The sequence below is a fragment of the Narcine bancroftii genome, chromosome 1 (assembly GCF_036971445.1).
Source record: "Narcine bancroftii isolate sNarBan1 chromosome 1, sNarBan1.hap1, whole genome shotgun sequence".
Taxonomy (NCBI): domain Eukaryota; kingdom Metazoa; phylum Chordata; class Chondrichthyes; order Torpediniformes; family Narcinidae; genus Narcine; species Narcine bancroftii.
Window position 1 is genome coordinate 453,793,099 of NC_091469.1, and position 13,109 is coordinate 453,806,207.

Below are 13,109 nucleotides of genomic sequence, written 5' to 3' on the forward strand. Positions count from 1 at the left end.
GGGCTGACTCAAGAAACCATTTCCAAACATTAGACATTGTAACAATTTTAGTTGAACTGTTCATTTGGTCTTTTCTTGGGATACAACATTGCCATGGGGTTAGCACCATGAAACCGGTAACTCCAGTTTCCTTTCTCATTTTTTCCTTTTTATTAGTTTACACTGCAACCAGAGGACAATTATTTCAGCTAGCACACTAATCATGTACACTGAAAAGAATAAACTCCAAATAATTCAACACAGCACAACTACTCCACATGTCTCTGGAAATTAGATCTATTAAACCAAGCTACTAAACCAGATCTTGTAAACCCTATTTCCATACTTTAATTATATTGCACAATCAAGGAGAAAACTGCATCATCTAAATGAAAGAACAGAATTCTGGTCAAAATTTACTGATCACAAGATTGAATAAGGTAAAATACGAATCCAGTGATCCCATTGTATCTTTCCTGACTTTGAACACAGTTCATTAAAAATAGCTAGCATTCCAAACACACGGAGAACAAATTTACCTGCACAGGTTTCAACAGAATTCCATTTGAAACAGAATTTTTGATGGGACCAATACTACCAGAGGGTTTTAAACATGTACCTTTCAGAAGTAAACACCTGGAGATGGCATCTACTTTTAAAAACAAACAATTAAAGCCAGAGATTGTCGACTTGAGGTCATTAAAGTCAATTTAGGTTCACTCAATGGGCCAAGCATTTAGGGTGATTACATCCTGACGCACCTGCTGGCAATGAAACCCCATAATTACAAGAGCCAGGAATTCATAGTGCATCCAATACATTACTTGCAAACTAAAAATAACTTTCCATAGATCACCAACGTCTCGAGGTCCTGGAAGAGCAATTTAATGGTGTATAAATAAAAATGCAATGCAAATCAAACAACAACTTTGGAGTCGACTGATCTTACTAACTCAACACAAGATTAATTCCAACTCTTTTCCCTGCTTTCGTATTCCCAGTATTGAAGGCAAATGATCACATTAAAATGAATCACGGCATTTGCCGTCCTGAGGGCTTGTTAAAAGGAATGTTTCTTCCACATCACACGAAGAATGGCCTCAGAAGCAAGGAAGTTGTTTTCTTATGTTAAGATTTCTGAAAGTTTTTTTAAAAAAGAGGCCGAGAGTAACCCCATCATTAAACGGCACATCTGGTAGCTGAGTCTCAACGTTACACAGCGGGATCCTGACTCCGACTCTCCCGAAGCTTCAAGCTGTCAAGGAATGAAAGTTCAGTGGGAAGGAGCAAGCTGGCGATGACAGGATCTCACCCCATCCTCCAAGGGTGTCACTGACACCGTTAGTGTTCACTTTCTCCCCACAACACGCACCGAAGCCGACAGTGAGTCAAAAAAACTTTCAAAAATCAACACATACGTGCGACTTTGCGACGCTCCTTCGCATCCCCCGGGGGCGGTAGTCCTGCAAACTGCACCCGGTTTCCAGACATTGACAGCCTTCTGACTGATGGCTTTGCCTCGCTCACCTCCCCCGGTCCGGGCAGCCAGGAATCCAGCCAGGGACCGAGCAGGGAGCTGTGCGAACCCGCAGCTCGGCTGCGCTGGTGCTCTCTGCCCGGCTGCGACTCCGAGCCAACACTGCAGCAGTGGGTCCGCCCCTTGCGCTGGCCGGAAGCCGCCTGCCTTCACCTGGCTGGCTGCTCGGCCGCCCACTGGGGCGAGAAGATGGGGCGACGGGTGCAAAGCGGGTCGGATCTTGATGGCAATGATTTAGAAGACGATGGCAGCCAGACTGCGTCATCCTGAAATCAGTTGCTAGAGAGAGGGAGAGCGGAAAAAAAACTCCTGGCTATTGAAAGAGTTAAAAAGAGCGCATTCAATTGGGTAACAAGACGAGCCAAATGTGCGGGGGTTTTCTGACCTTCCACCGAGGTGAGAGGCTGGTTCCTTTAACGCAGCAATTCAATTATTTCTCTTGGTTTTTTCTTCTCTTTGTTGGTTGCCTTATTCTTTTTGGCATTTCCTGGGAGAGCTTGGCAGCACCTTGTCTCGAACCGTGCGCTGAGCTCGTTTCTTGGGGGGGGTGCAAATGTAACCAATTTGTAACCAAAATGTAACCAAAGCAATTTGAAATCATTCTGATCGGTAAATTCTCCAGTGGGGTGGAGAGGTCCAATCTGGTCGCTCTTCGCACTGCAAACTTACTTCGCCACGGATTTTAACTTGATGAGTCATTATTTAGATTTAAAAACAGGACAGTGGAAACATGAAAGGAAATAAATAAGAAAAATACACCAATGACCTATTGGCCAGAGCGCACTAAATTTCTGACATGAACCAAGTTAATCATCAACTCCATCTCAATTGAAAGGGTTAAAATTAGGTTTAATGTCATTTGAAACTGTCACTTTAATGCAGTAGGTGTAAAGACCATTGATGTTGTTAGTTCTTAGTACATTGCATTCAATCGAGTTTTTGACATGGATGGTTTCATCATGTTCCTTCACAACCTCGCCTGACAGCTCTTTCCTCCTCCCCTCTGCGTGAAAAGCAGGTCCCCTTTAAATTTCAACTTAAACCTATACCCTCCAGTTGTATATTTCCTTCCATTTGGAAAAAAAGATTGCGACTATTTATGCCCCTCACCATTATATAAAGGTAGACACCCCCCCCCCCCCGGGCCTTTTATGTTTCAGTGAAAATAAACCTAGCCTACCCAATATTTGCTCCATTCGAGGCAACATCCCGTTGAGTCTCTTTGGCCCACTCACTATTGCCGTTACTGGCCTCCTGCACTGTGGTGATAATCAGAACGATACAGGCCCAAGTGTGGCCTGACCAATATTTTATGCATCTGCAACATAACATCCCAGTGAAGTTAAACCAGAACTTCTGCACACACACTGATGATCGTTCAAGACACAAAAGTGCTGGAGAAATCCAGCATTGCTTATGTGGCAAACAAATGTAATCAATATTTCAGGCCTAAGCCCTTCATTAAGATTGCAGCAAGAAAAAAATCAGGAAAGCACCTAATTAAAATGTTGGGGGAAGGGGAGGAGCGCAGGCACACAGGCAAAGAATGGATATGGGTGGCAGGGCAGAAGAGAAAGAAACTGGGAAGTGATTAGTGGAGGGGAGAGCTCTCTGATTGGAGAGGGAAGGAAGTTAGGAGTTTGATACACTGTAAGTAACTTCAAAAGACAGGAAGCTCTTAGACAATAGGCTTTTATTCCCACTGATCTACCTCCTTTCACAGCCGCTTTGCCCTTTTTTAACATCATCAGGAAATTTACTGATCAGTCCACCAACAAGTCATTTTTATACACACACACACTCACGAGCCCAGAGGACCCCAAAACCCAGCAGCCATAGATATTCACCAAGACAAATGGTTATTTGAACAAAAGTTGCTTTTAAATATCTTTAAGCATGAAAACAGAATCACACTTTAACCTATCACTATTGACTTAACTAACCTAACAACCCCCTTCTGATTTTAAGTGCACGTGTATGTAATGTGTGTGTAAGTTCAGAAAAGTTCTTGGGTTCACAGTCCAATCTCACTTCTCAATCCTCCAAGTTCACTGGTTGCAGGCAATTCTTATATTGTGCACAGAATTTAACATATATAAAGTTCACCAGGCTTTGATGCTTGAAAGGTTCTTGTCAGTTTTCATAGAGATTCGTTGTAAGCTGACACCCACAATGGATTTATTTTTTTTAATCAGCCACTTCAATGTCTTGCCGAAGAAACTTGCCCCTCAGGGTTCTCCAGGTAATAACCTCTTTCTTTCAGGTCACCACAGAGTTCCTTCTTGTTTCTCTTATTTTAAGTGAAACATTAGACAGCCAGTCCTCTCCTTTTGCATGAACCACGAGAGCTTTGACTAGGCTGAACTAAACACACAACCCATCTTCCAAATGGGGTTTTCCACCAGCTTGCCAGCTTGTCCTGTTCCAGTCCAAGTTGCTGCTGCTGACTGTAAAACTCTCGCTCTCTCTCTGAGACTCTCTCTGCTTGAAAAACCATGTGACCCTCCTAGAACAGCAAGTTCCACTCCAGACAGAATGTGGCTCTGACAAGTTCTTTCATCTGTTGCCTTTTGCAAACAACAATCCATTAGTGAAGTCTCTTGGGTGCTCTCCAAAGCTTCTGCAAAGACTGTTGGCCCCAACATGCATAGTATGAGCAGAGCTGCAGTATTTTAAATAAGATCTGTTTCAAAGTGTTTGTACATGACCTAAACTAACAAACCTGGCCCAATTTATCTCCCAAAAACATCTATATTCTGTCACAATATACATACACACCCACATATATACATACACATAGATTACATTTTTTTTTTAAATTTAGACATACACCACAGTAACAAGCCATTTCAGCCCACAAGCTCTGTTGCCAAATTACACCCCCTGTACATTTTGAATGGTGGGAGGAAACCGGAGCCCTCAGGGAAAACCCACAAAGACATGGGGAGAATGTACATACTCCTTACAGCACAAGATTCAAACCCCAGAGTGGTGAAACCACTATACTGTATATTTGCATGACATATGTAAATGTCATGACCCTTCCCAGTTGACCCTGCTCTCACTGGCTGGCTCGTGACTCCTCCCCTTTTCTTCCCCATAAAGGCTGTCACGCCACAAGCCTGCCCCCAGTTCGAGTCCGGGTCAGTGTGAGTGACCAACACAGGATCCTGTCCATCTCTTGTAAATAAAAACCTTCAATCTTTGTGTAATTGATCATGCATCAGCCAGTCCCAATCACTGATGCTGTAACATTGCACTAACTGCTAATATATAACAAACCACTTTGTCCCTGGCATCAATCCCTGAAATGTACCTCTGGTTACAGACTTCCAATCAGAAAAACAACCACCCACTCAAACCTTCCACCTCACTTTACCAAGCTAATTCTGGATCTAGTCTGACACACACCTTTAATACAATATGCCCTAAATGTCAAAACTGTTGATAAATTGCATTTAACCCACATCTACTGTGCTGCTCCATCCAGGATACATGAAGATTGGCATGCATAGAATCGTTAGCATTAACCAGATCTCATGAAGCCTCTTGGTGGCAAGTCACCATGTGCAGGAAAACTTTATCATAAGTCCATTTGTCATAGTCTCTTGGATGATGAAATGGAGTTCCTCCATGTGGACTACCATTTCAGAGAGGTGCTGACAGTTAGAAGTGCACATAATATATTCAGAATGGATGGCTTCATCCATCACGTATCAACCAAACTAGCTGAAATCTTGAGAAGATAGTGACATGGCTATGTCTATAGGAAATACTGATTTGAGTACCTGGGGGCGAGACATATTTGAGGGTATATTACCAATCTACCTACTGCAACCTGACTTCCAGTGCTGTCTGTTTGATGTTTGCAAGTTCTTACTGGGCAAATGTGCTCTGGCATCTTCCCCCCAAAAAATAGAGTTTGGTAGATTAATTGGCCACTTTAAATTGTGAAGTGTATACATGAGTGATAAAATCCGGTATTGATGAGAAAGTGGGAAAAATAAAATCAGTATGGGACAGCGTAAATAGATGTTTGATGGTCACCTCAGACAAAGGGCCTGTGATTTTTTTTTCTCTTTGTCAGTGAAATGTTTGAGATACAGAAGGCCTGAGCTTTAGAATTAGCTTCTAGACAAGTTTTTTCACTACAGTTCCACTTCAGTTGCATCATTGGGGAACCCTGGCCGGCTGCATCACAGTGTGGCACGGTTGCTGCAGAGAAATGTATCAGAGATCAATCCACAGGACCATTAGAGTGGCAGAGAGGATCATGGAGACTCCCTCCCTCCTCCATTGATGTGATCTACTGAGATTGTTGTCTGAAGAGAGAGCGCAAAATCATTGAGGACCCCTTCTACTTTGCACATTGCATCTTTCAGCTGTTCCCATCGGGGAAGAGATTCAGGAGTATTTGAGTAGCTAGACTGAGGAACAGCTTCTTCCCATGAGCAGTGAGAATGCTTAACAACCAAAGGAACTGCTCACACGAACCATCTGAGACTTTCATTTGAGGGAGACCATGTTTATTTATTTATTTTTAAGATAATACTTGTCCTGCATATATATTATTTGTCTGCATGTGTGTTATGTCTAGTTGTGTGTCTGCATGTTTTTGCACTGAGGACGAGAGAACACTGTTTCGTCAGGTTGTACTTGTACAATTAGATGACAATAAACTTGACTTGATTTAACCACAATATTTAAAAATTCACAGATACATCATGTTCTCAAAGAGCTGGACAAATCCAATCCTGATAATTACCTATCAGTCTACTGTCAGTCATCAACAAAGTGAAGATTAGTGTCATTGACAGTGCTGTCAGTCAGCAGTTGCCTGATCTGAATTTTCTCTTGATCACTTGGCTCCAGATCTCATCACAGCCTTGGTCTAAACATGAACAAAAGAGATGAATTCCAAAGATGAAGTGAGAGTGACAGTATTTGACATTAAAACAGCATTAATTGAGGGTCACATCAAATATCACTCAAGTCAGTGGTCATCAAGGAGAAAATGCTCTAATGACCAGTCATATCTTGCAAAAATGAAAAAGACTGTGGATGTTGAAAGGCAATCATTTCAAACCCAGGACATCATGCAGGTGTTCTCCACGGCACAATCTTAGGCCCACACAGGTTCTCAACCCAGCCAACCTGCTGGAAACTGGTGTCTGAGGCCAGGCTTAGCAAGATGGTCACAAAATTATCACTCTCACCCAAAGTCTCACATTTCTTCATTATTTTTCCAACACTGGAAAGATTAAGGATAGCAAGGAAGGAAAAGAAAGTGTGTTGAAGGAGAACAGGATGGTGGAGGACAAACGTTGAAATAAAAGAGGTAATCTTTGTTGTGTTTATTTTAACACGAGAGCCTCATGAGGAAAGTGGATGAGTTTAGTGTATGGGTCAGTACAAACAATGGGATATTGTAGCCTTAATGGATGAAGGAGGACGAGGACTGGCACCTCGTTCTGACGTGCCATAGTCACAGAAGCGATAGGAACAGTGCAAAGAAAGGTGGTAGTGGATGGAGGGGGTGGGGGGGGGGGGCTTGCATTATTAGTAAAATAAGTCTTTGCCAGAGAATTATTGTGTGAGGCAGTATGGGTTGAAATCAAGAACTGAAAAGTTGTAGTCATTGGGAGCAAAAGGACAAAATATGAAGAGAGATAGGTGAGGTTTGTAAAAATAGCAAAGCTGTTGCTGCAGGTCATTTCAACTTCCCCAACATTGACTGGGAATGCCAAAGTGTTTGGGGATTGTATGAGTGAATGCTATTAAGTGTGTTCAGGAGTAACTTGTGAATAGGCCAGTTAGGGAAGAGGGCATTACACTGTGGGAATGAAGCTGGTCATGTAACTGAGGTACTGGTAGGGGAACAATAGCTGGACCTGTGACCATTATTCCACAAGGTTTAAGATAATTATGGTAAAGCGTGGCACTAGTCCTCAAGCTAGAATTCTCCATCACAGCAAGGCCAATTTCCACATGATTAGGTAGGACTTAGCAATAGTTCACTGGACACAAATGTTAGAGAGAAGAGCAAGACTGCAAAATGGGAGGCATTAAAGAGTGTCAAAAAGAAGGTCCGATATGAACATGCTCCCAATAGGGTAAAGGGCAGGAATGGCAAGGTAAACAAATGAGGTTAATGGGATATTGAGGCACAGATCAGAAAGAAAAGGGAGGCATATCCAGATACAGGCAGACTAGTTCTTGAGGAGTATAAAGCATGTAGGAGCAGTGAAGAGAGAAATAAAAAGGTTTCAAAATGGGAAGCATGGCTGGTGTAGCAGTGAGCACAATGCCTTTACAGCGCCAGTGATCAGGATTCGAATCCTGCACTGTCTGTAAAGAGTTGGTACATTCTCCCTGTGTCTGTGTGGGTTTTCCCCCAGGGGATCCAGTTTCCTCCCACCATTTGAAATGTACCAGGGGTGTAGGCTAATTGGGTGTAAATTGGGCAGCACTGGCTCATGGGCCAAAATGGCCTGTTACCATGCTGTATGTCTAAAAACAAAATGACTTTGTGGGGGAGGGCCGGGGGAGGGCTAGACTTGGGGGGTGGGGGGAGGTGAAACACCACCTTTGAAAAGTGTGCTATTGCTCCCGCCGCACCCTTCTAGCTACCCCACTGGCTCCATAACTCCATTGGTACACCATATCCATCAAAGGTAGTAGCAGTGTGTGAAAATGAGTGGTCCTGGGAAGGATGCGAGGATGTGTGCAGAAAACTGGTTTGATAGCACCATTAACATACACTGCTAGCCAAGATCTGAATGAGATTATTGCCAAATTGAACATTAAACAATATAGCACAGAAGGCCTGTGATGTTGTGCCAACCCATACATCCCTTCCTAAAGAGGAAGAACTAAACCCTTCCTACCACACAACTCTCTATTTTTCTTTCATCCATGTGCGTGCCTGTCCAAGAGTCTCTAATATGTCCCTAATGTTTCAGCTTCCATCACCATCCCCAGCAAGGCATTCCAGGTACCCACAACTCTTTAAAAAAAACTTAACCTTGATGTCTCTCCTAAACTTCTCTCTCTTAGCTTTGTACATATGTTTTCTGATGTTTGCTGATCCTGCCGTAGGAAACAGGTTCTGGCTCTCCTCCCTATCTATGCCTCTCAATCTTGTATACCTCTATCAAGTCTCCTTTCATCCTTCTACACTCCAAAGAGAAGTCCCAGCTCTGCTAAACTTGCCTCATAAGACTTGTTTCCCAGTCTCGGCAACATCCTGGTAAATCTTTTCTGCACCTTCTCCATAGCTTCCACATCCTTCCTATAATGAGATGACCAGAAATGAACATTACTCCAAGTGTGGTCTTACCAAAGATATGTGGAGTTGTAACATGACCTCACTACTCCTGAATTTAATCACTCGATTAAGGAATCCCAGCATCCTATAGGCCTTCTTAACTATAGTATCAACTTGTGTGCCAACCTTGAGGGATGTATGGATTTGCATCCACACTCAGCCATACTCAGCCTTCTGATTAGTCCTTCAAAAATGCATCACTTCACACTTATCTGGATTGAACACCATCTGCCACTTTTCTGCCCAACTCTGCATCCTGTCTGTATCCTCTTGTAACCTTCAGCCCCTTCCACAACTCCTCCAACCTTTATGTCATCCACAAACTTACTGACCCATCCATCCACCTCTTCATCCAAGTCTTTTATAAAAATCACAAAGAGCAGGGGTCCCAGAACGGATCCCTGCAGCACTCCATTAGTCACTGACCTTCAGGCAGAATACTTTGCTTCCACTACTCCTCCTCACTTCTTTCTTCCCTCGAGCCAATTTAAAAAAAAAAATCCATACAGCTAATTTTCCACTGATCCTGTGACTCATGACTTTCTGGATGAGTCTCTCATGGGGGACCTTGTAAAAAGCCTTGCAAAAGTCCATGTAGACTACATTTATCACCTTACCCTCATCAATTTCTTTTGTTATCGCCTGAAAACTCAGACTCGTGAGGCGTGACCTTCCATTCACAAAGCCATGCTGATAGATCCAAATGATCATAGATCCTGTCCTTCAGAATCCTCTCCAATAGTTTGCACACCACTAACATAAGAACCACTGGTCTATAACTCCCAGGATCCTCCCTATTACCTTTTTTTAAACAAGGCAACTACATTTGCCATTCTCCAATCCTCCAGCACCTGGTGGCTAAAGAGGATACAAAGATCATAGCTACTGCCCCAGGTATCTCTTCTCTCACTTCCCACAGCAGCCTGGGATATATCACATCTGGCCCCAGGGACTTATCAATCTTGATGTTTTTAAGATCCAGCACTTCTTCTTCCTTAATCTCCATATTGTCCAGCCCACAGGCCTGTTCAATTTCCACCTCACCCTGATCAAGGTCCTTTCCTCTTGTGAATACTGAGGCAAAGGATTCATTTAGGATCTTCCCCACCCTCCTCCACCTCCAGGCACATGTTGCCTCCTTTATCCTTTAGTGGTCCCACCTCCATTCTCATCATCCTTCTGTTCTTCAAATATGCATAGAACACCTACATGCCAAGGCCTTCTTATGCCCCCTTTGAGCTCTCCCAAACCCCTTCCTGGCTACCGTATACTTCTCGTGAGTCCTCTTGACTTGTTGCCTGACCTGTTTCATCAGCCATGGTTCCCTTTTCCTACCATCTTTTCCTTGTCCCAGTGGGACAAACCTATCCTGAACCCAGCACATGACCCTTAAACTTCCTCTACATTACTTCTGTGCTTTCATCCTTGAACATCTGTTTCCAATTTATTCTCACGAGCTCCTTCCTCATCCCTTCATAATTAGCCCTTCCCTAGATTCCATAGCTATGTTGAAGCTAAGGGAGTTCTGGTCACTCTCACCAAAATGCTCCCCCACCGAGAGGTCTGCCACCTGACCTGGTTCACTCCCTTCAGAGCCAGATCAAGTATGGTCTCACCTCTAGTCAGCCAGTCCACATACTGTCTCAGGAATTTTGTACACTCCTGACAAATTCAGCCCCAATAGTAGGTGCCACTCAATATTAGGAAAGTTGAAATCATCCATAACTACAACCCTGTATTTCCTGCACCCTTCCAAAATCTGCCTACTTATCTACTCCTTGGTGTCCCAAGGGCTATTTGGGGGCCTGTAGACTACTCCCATCACAGTGATAGCTCCCTTCCTACTTCTGACTTCCACCCACACCAACTCAGTGAACACTCCCCCTGCAGTGTCCTTCCTTTCTATAGCCGTGATACTATCCCTGATCAGTAATGCAACTCTCCCCGTCCCCTTTTCTACCTCCTATTCTTTTTAGAACACCTAAAGCCAGGTACCTGCATCAGCCAAACTTCCCCTTCCTCCATCCAAGTTTCAATATCGGCCACAACATCATAGTTCCGTGTACTGATCCATGCTCTAAATTCATCCCATTTATTCCTAGTGTTGAAACAGACACATTTCAATCCCTCTGTCTACCCTTACATTTGTCCCCTGCCAGTCCTTCCTCACCAACTCAGAGCTTTTGTACTTCTACCCTAATCTCTGCACTCACATTCTGATTCCCACCCCCCCTGCCAAATTAGATTAAACCCTCCCCAACAGCTCTAGCAAACCTGCCCGCCAAGATATTGGTCCCTTTCCAGTTTAGGTGCAGCCCGCCCCTTTTGTACAGGTCAGACTTTCCCCAGAAGTGATCCTAGTGACCCACAAATCTGAACCCCTGTCCCAACTCTTCAGCCACGCATTCATTTGCCACAACTTCCTGTTCTTACCCTCTCTCACACATGGCACAGGCAGCAATCCTGAGATTACCACCCCTGAGGCCCTGCTTTTTTCAGCTTCATTCCTAACTCCCTATATTCCCTCTTCATACCTCATACCTATTCCTATCTATGTCATTAGTCCCCATAAGTGAGCAGCTGCTCACTCTCCCCCTCCAGAATGCTATGAACTCAATCAGAGACATCCCTGAACCTGGCACCAGGGAGGCAAAATACCATCCAGGAGCCTTTATCTCATTCACAGAATCTCCCATCCACTTGATCAACCAATAATTCCCCAATCACCATCGCTCTCCTCTTCTCCCCACTTCCCTTCTGAGCCAGGGTGGGGTGGGGTGGGGGGGGGGGCAGCCTCTTTGACCACCTCAACTTATCCCTGGTAGGTTATTTTTAGGGGTGACTGCCTCCCTGAAGCTCCTGTCTTTCACTACCATTGCCTTCCTTAGGATTTGCAGTTCATCCAGCTCCAGGTCCCTAACTTAATTAGTCAGGAGCTGGACCTTGATATACCTTTTGCAGGTGTAGTCATCAGGAACAAACATGATATCCCTGGCTTTCTACATCCTTCAACCTGAGCACTGGACTTCCCTAACAACTGCCTCCATTAACCACTCCTAAGTTAATTACATTTATTAAAGAAATTTATCAATCTTCTCTCTGGGAGCAAGCTCTTCCTTACCATCTGCTCACCAAAGCCTCATCCTTTCCTGAGTCACTCACACACTAGCTGCTCTTCTTCTGCATTCCTTTCTTCTATTTGGCCTTTGTCCTGGGTAAACTTGTACCTCTTACTTTGTTCATTTTAGATTGGTCACAATGTTTGAGCTACCGAAAGAAAATAGACACATACACCAAGAGCACTTCAGTTTATACAAATGTTTATTACAAATTCAAAAGCTGATTTCAAATGACAATATGCAAGCCCTTCCCAATTATACTTATCCCAACTGGTCCCAACTGCCGAAGCGAGGCAACGACTGCACACGTAGTAGGTTGTCAGGGTGCCGGTAGCAGCTTCTCCACCTCCCCCGACCGGGACGTTGGCTGGATTCTAGAAGTTCTTCTTCTTGTTGAGAGATGTTGCCACCTCTCGGAGAGTCTCAAACTTCAGCAGCGGGACCATGGCTTATATTACCCAAAAATTGCTTACCCAAGCACCTATTCCCAACACAGTAAGAAAGATAAGCGAGCAAGCTAGCATACCTAGGCTTCTATCGAATAACACAACTTTCAACTTATCACTTTGAATACAATGGTTTATTTTGCATCAAGGTTAGGTCTCTGCCTGAAAGACTGTGACCAAAACAAGCAGGAAGATTAAATGTTCTTGGTACACAGATGTCTTTTTGTCAGATAACTGCATCTCTGGGCCCCTTGGTGGAATTTAGCTGATGTCTGCTGAGACTCAAGCAGGTTACTGATTCTCAGCCTTGCAGGAGCAAAAAACATGGTTTAAAGCTGAAGCAAAAAGCATGGTTTAAATCCTCCAATACAGCCCTTTCAATTAACTTAATAACCCAAATACTCACTCCCACAACACAACACTTTGCTTAACCCTTTTCCCTCTGCACCCTTTTTAAATCTTCTAAACACTAGCACTCACTTCTCCAACAAGTTGTTCACCCCTCCTTTGACTCTCCCATGATGCAAAAGTCTCCTGCGTGACTGAGAATTCATAAAGTCCATTGTGATATGTAGATAGTGGAGAAACATATGGCTTCCCTGCTTGTCTGGAATATTGTGATTGCTGGTAGTCACGTGTCCTCCCTGTCTGAAACTTATTCGGAAGTCACATCCCCTGTCAATCAAGGTTGTACTCCAGCC

At 43.8% G+C, this 13,109-nt stretch overlaps 1 protein-coding gene across 1 annotated transcript in view; it reads right to left on the bottom strand.

Annotated features, from left to right (window-relative positions):
- LOC138751792 (sickle tail protein homolog) overlaps positions 1-1,577 on the bottom strand; it is a 689,307-nt gene extending 687,730 nt beyond the window's left edge. The window contains exon 1 of the mRNA XM_069914590.1: positions 1,398-1,577. Coding sequence (XP_069770691.1) covers positions 1,398-1,470 — 73 coding nt within the window. The 5' untranslated portion in view covers positions 1,471-1,577. The remainder of the gene's footprint in view (positions 1-1,397) is intronic.
- Between the last annotated feature and the right edge of the window lie 11,532 nt (positions 1,578-13,109).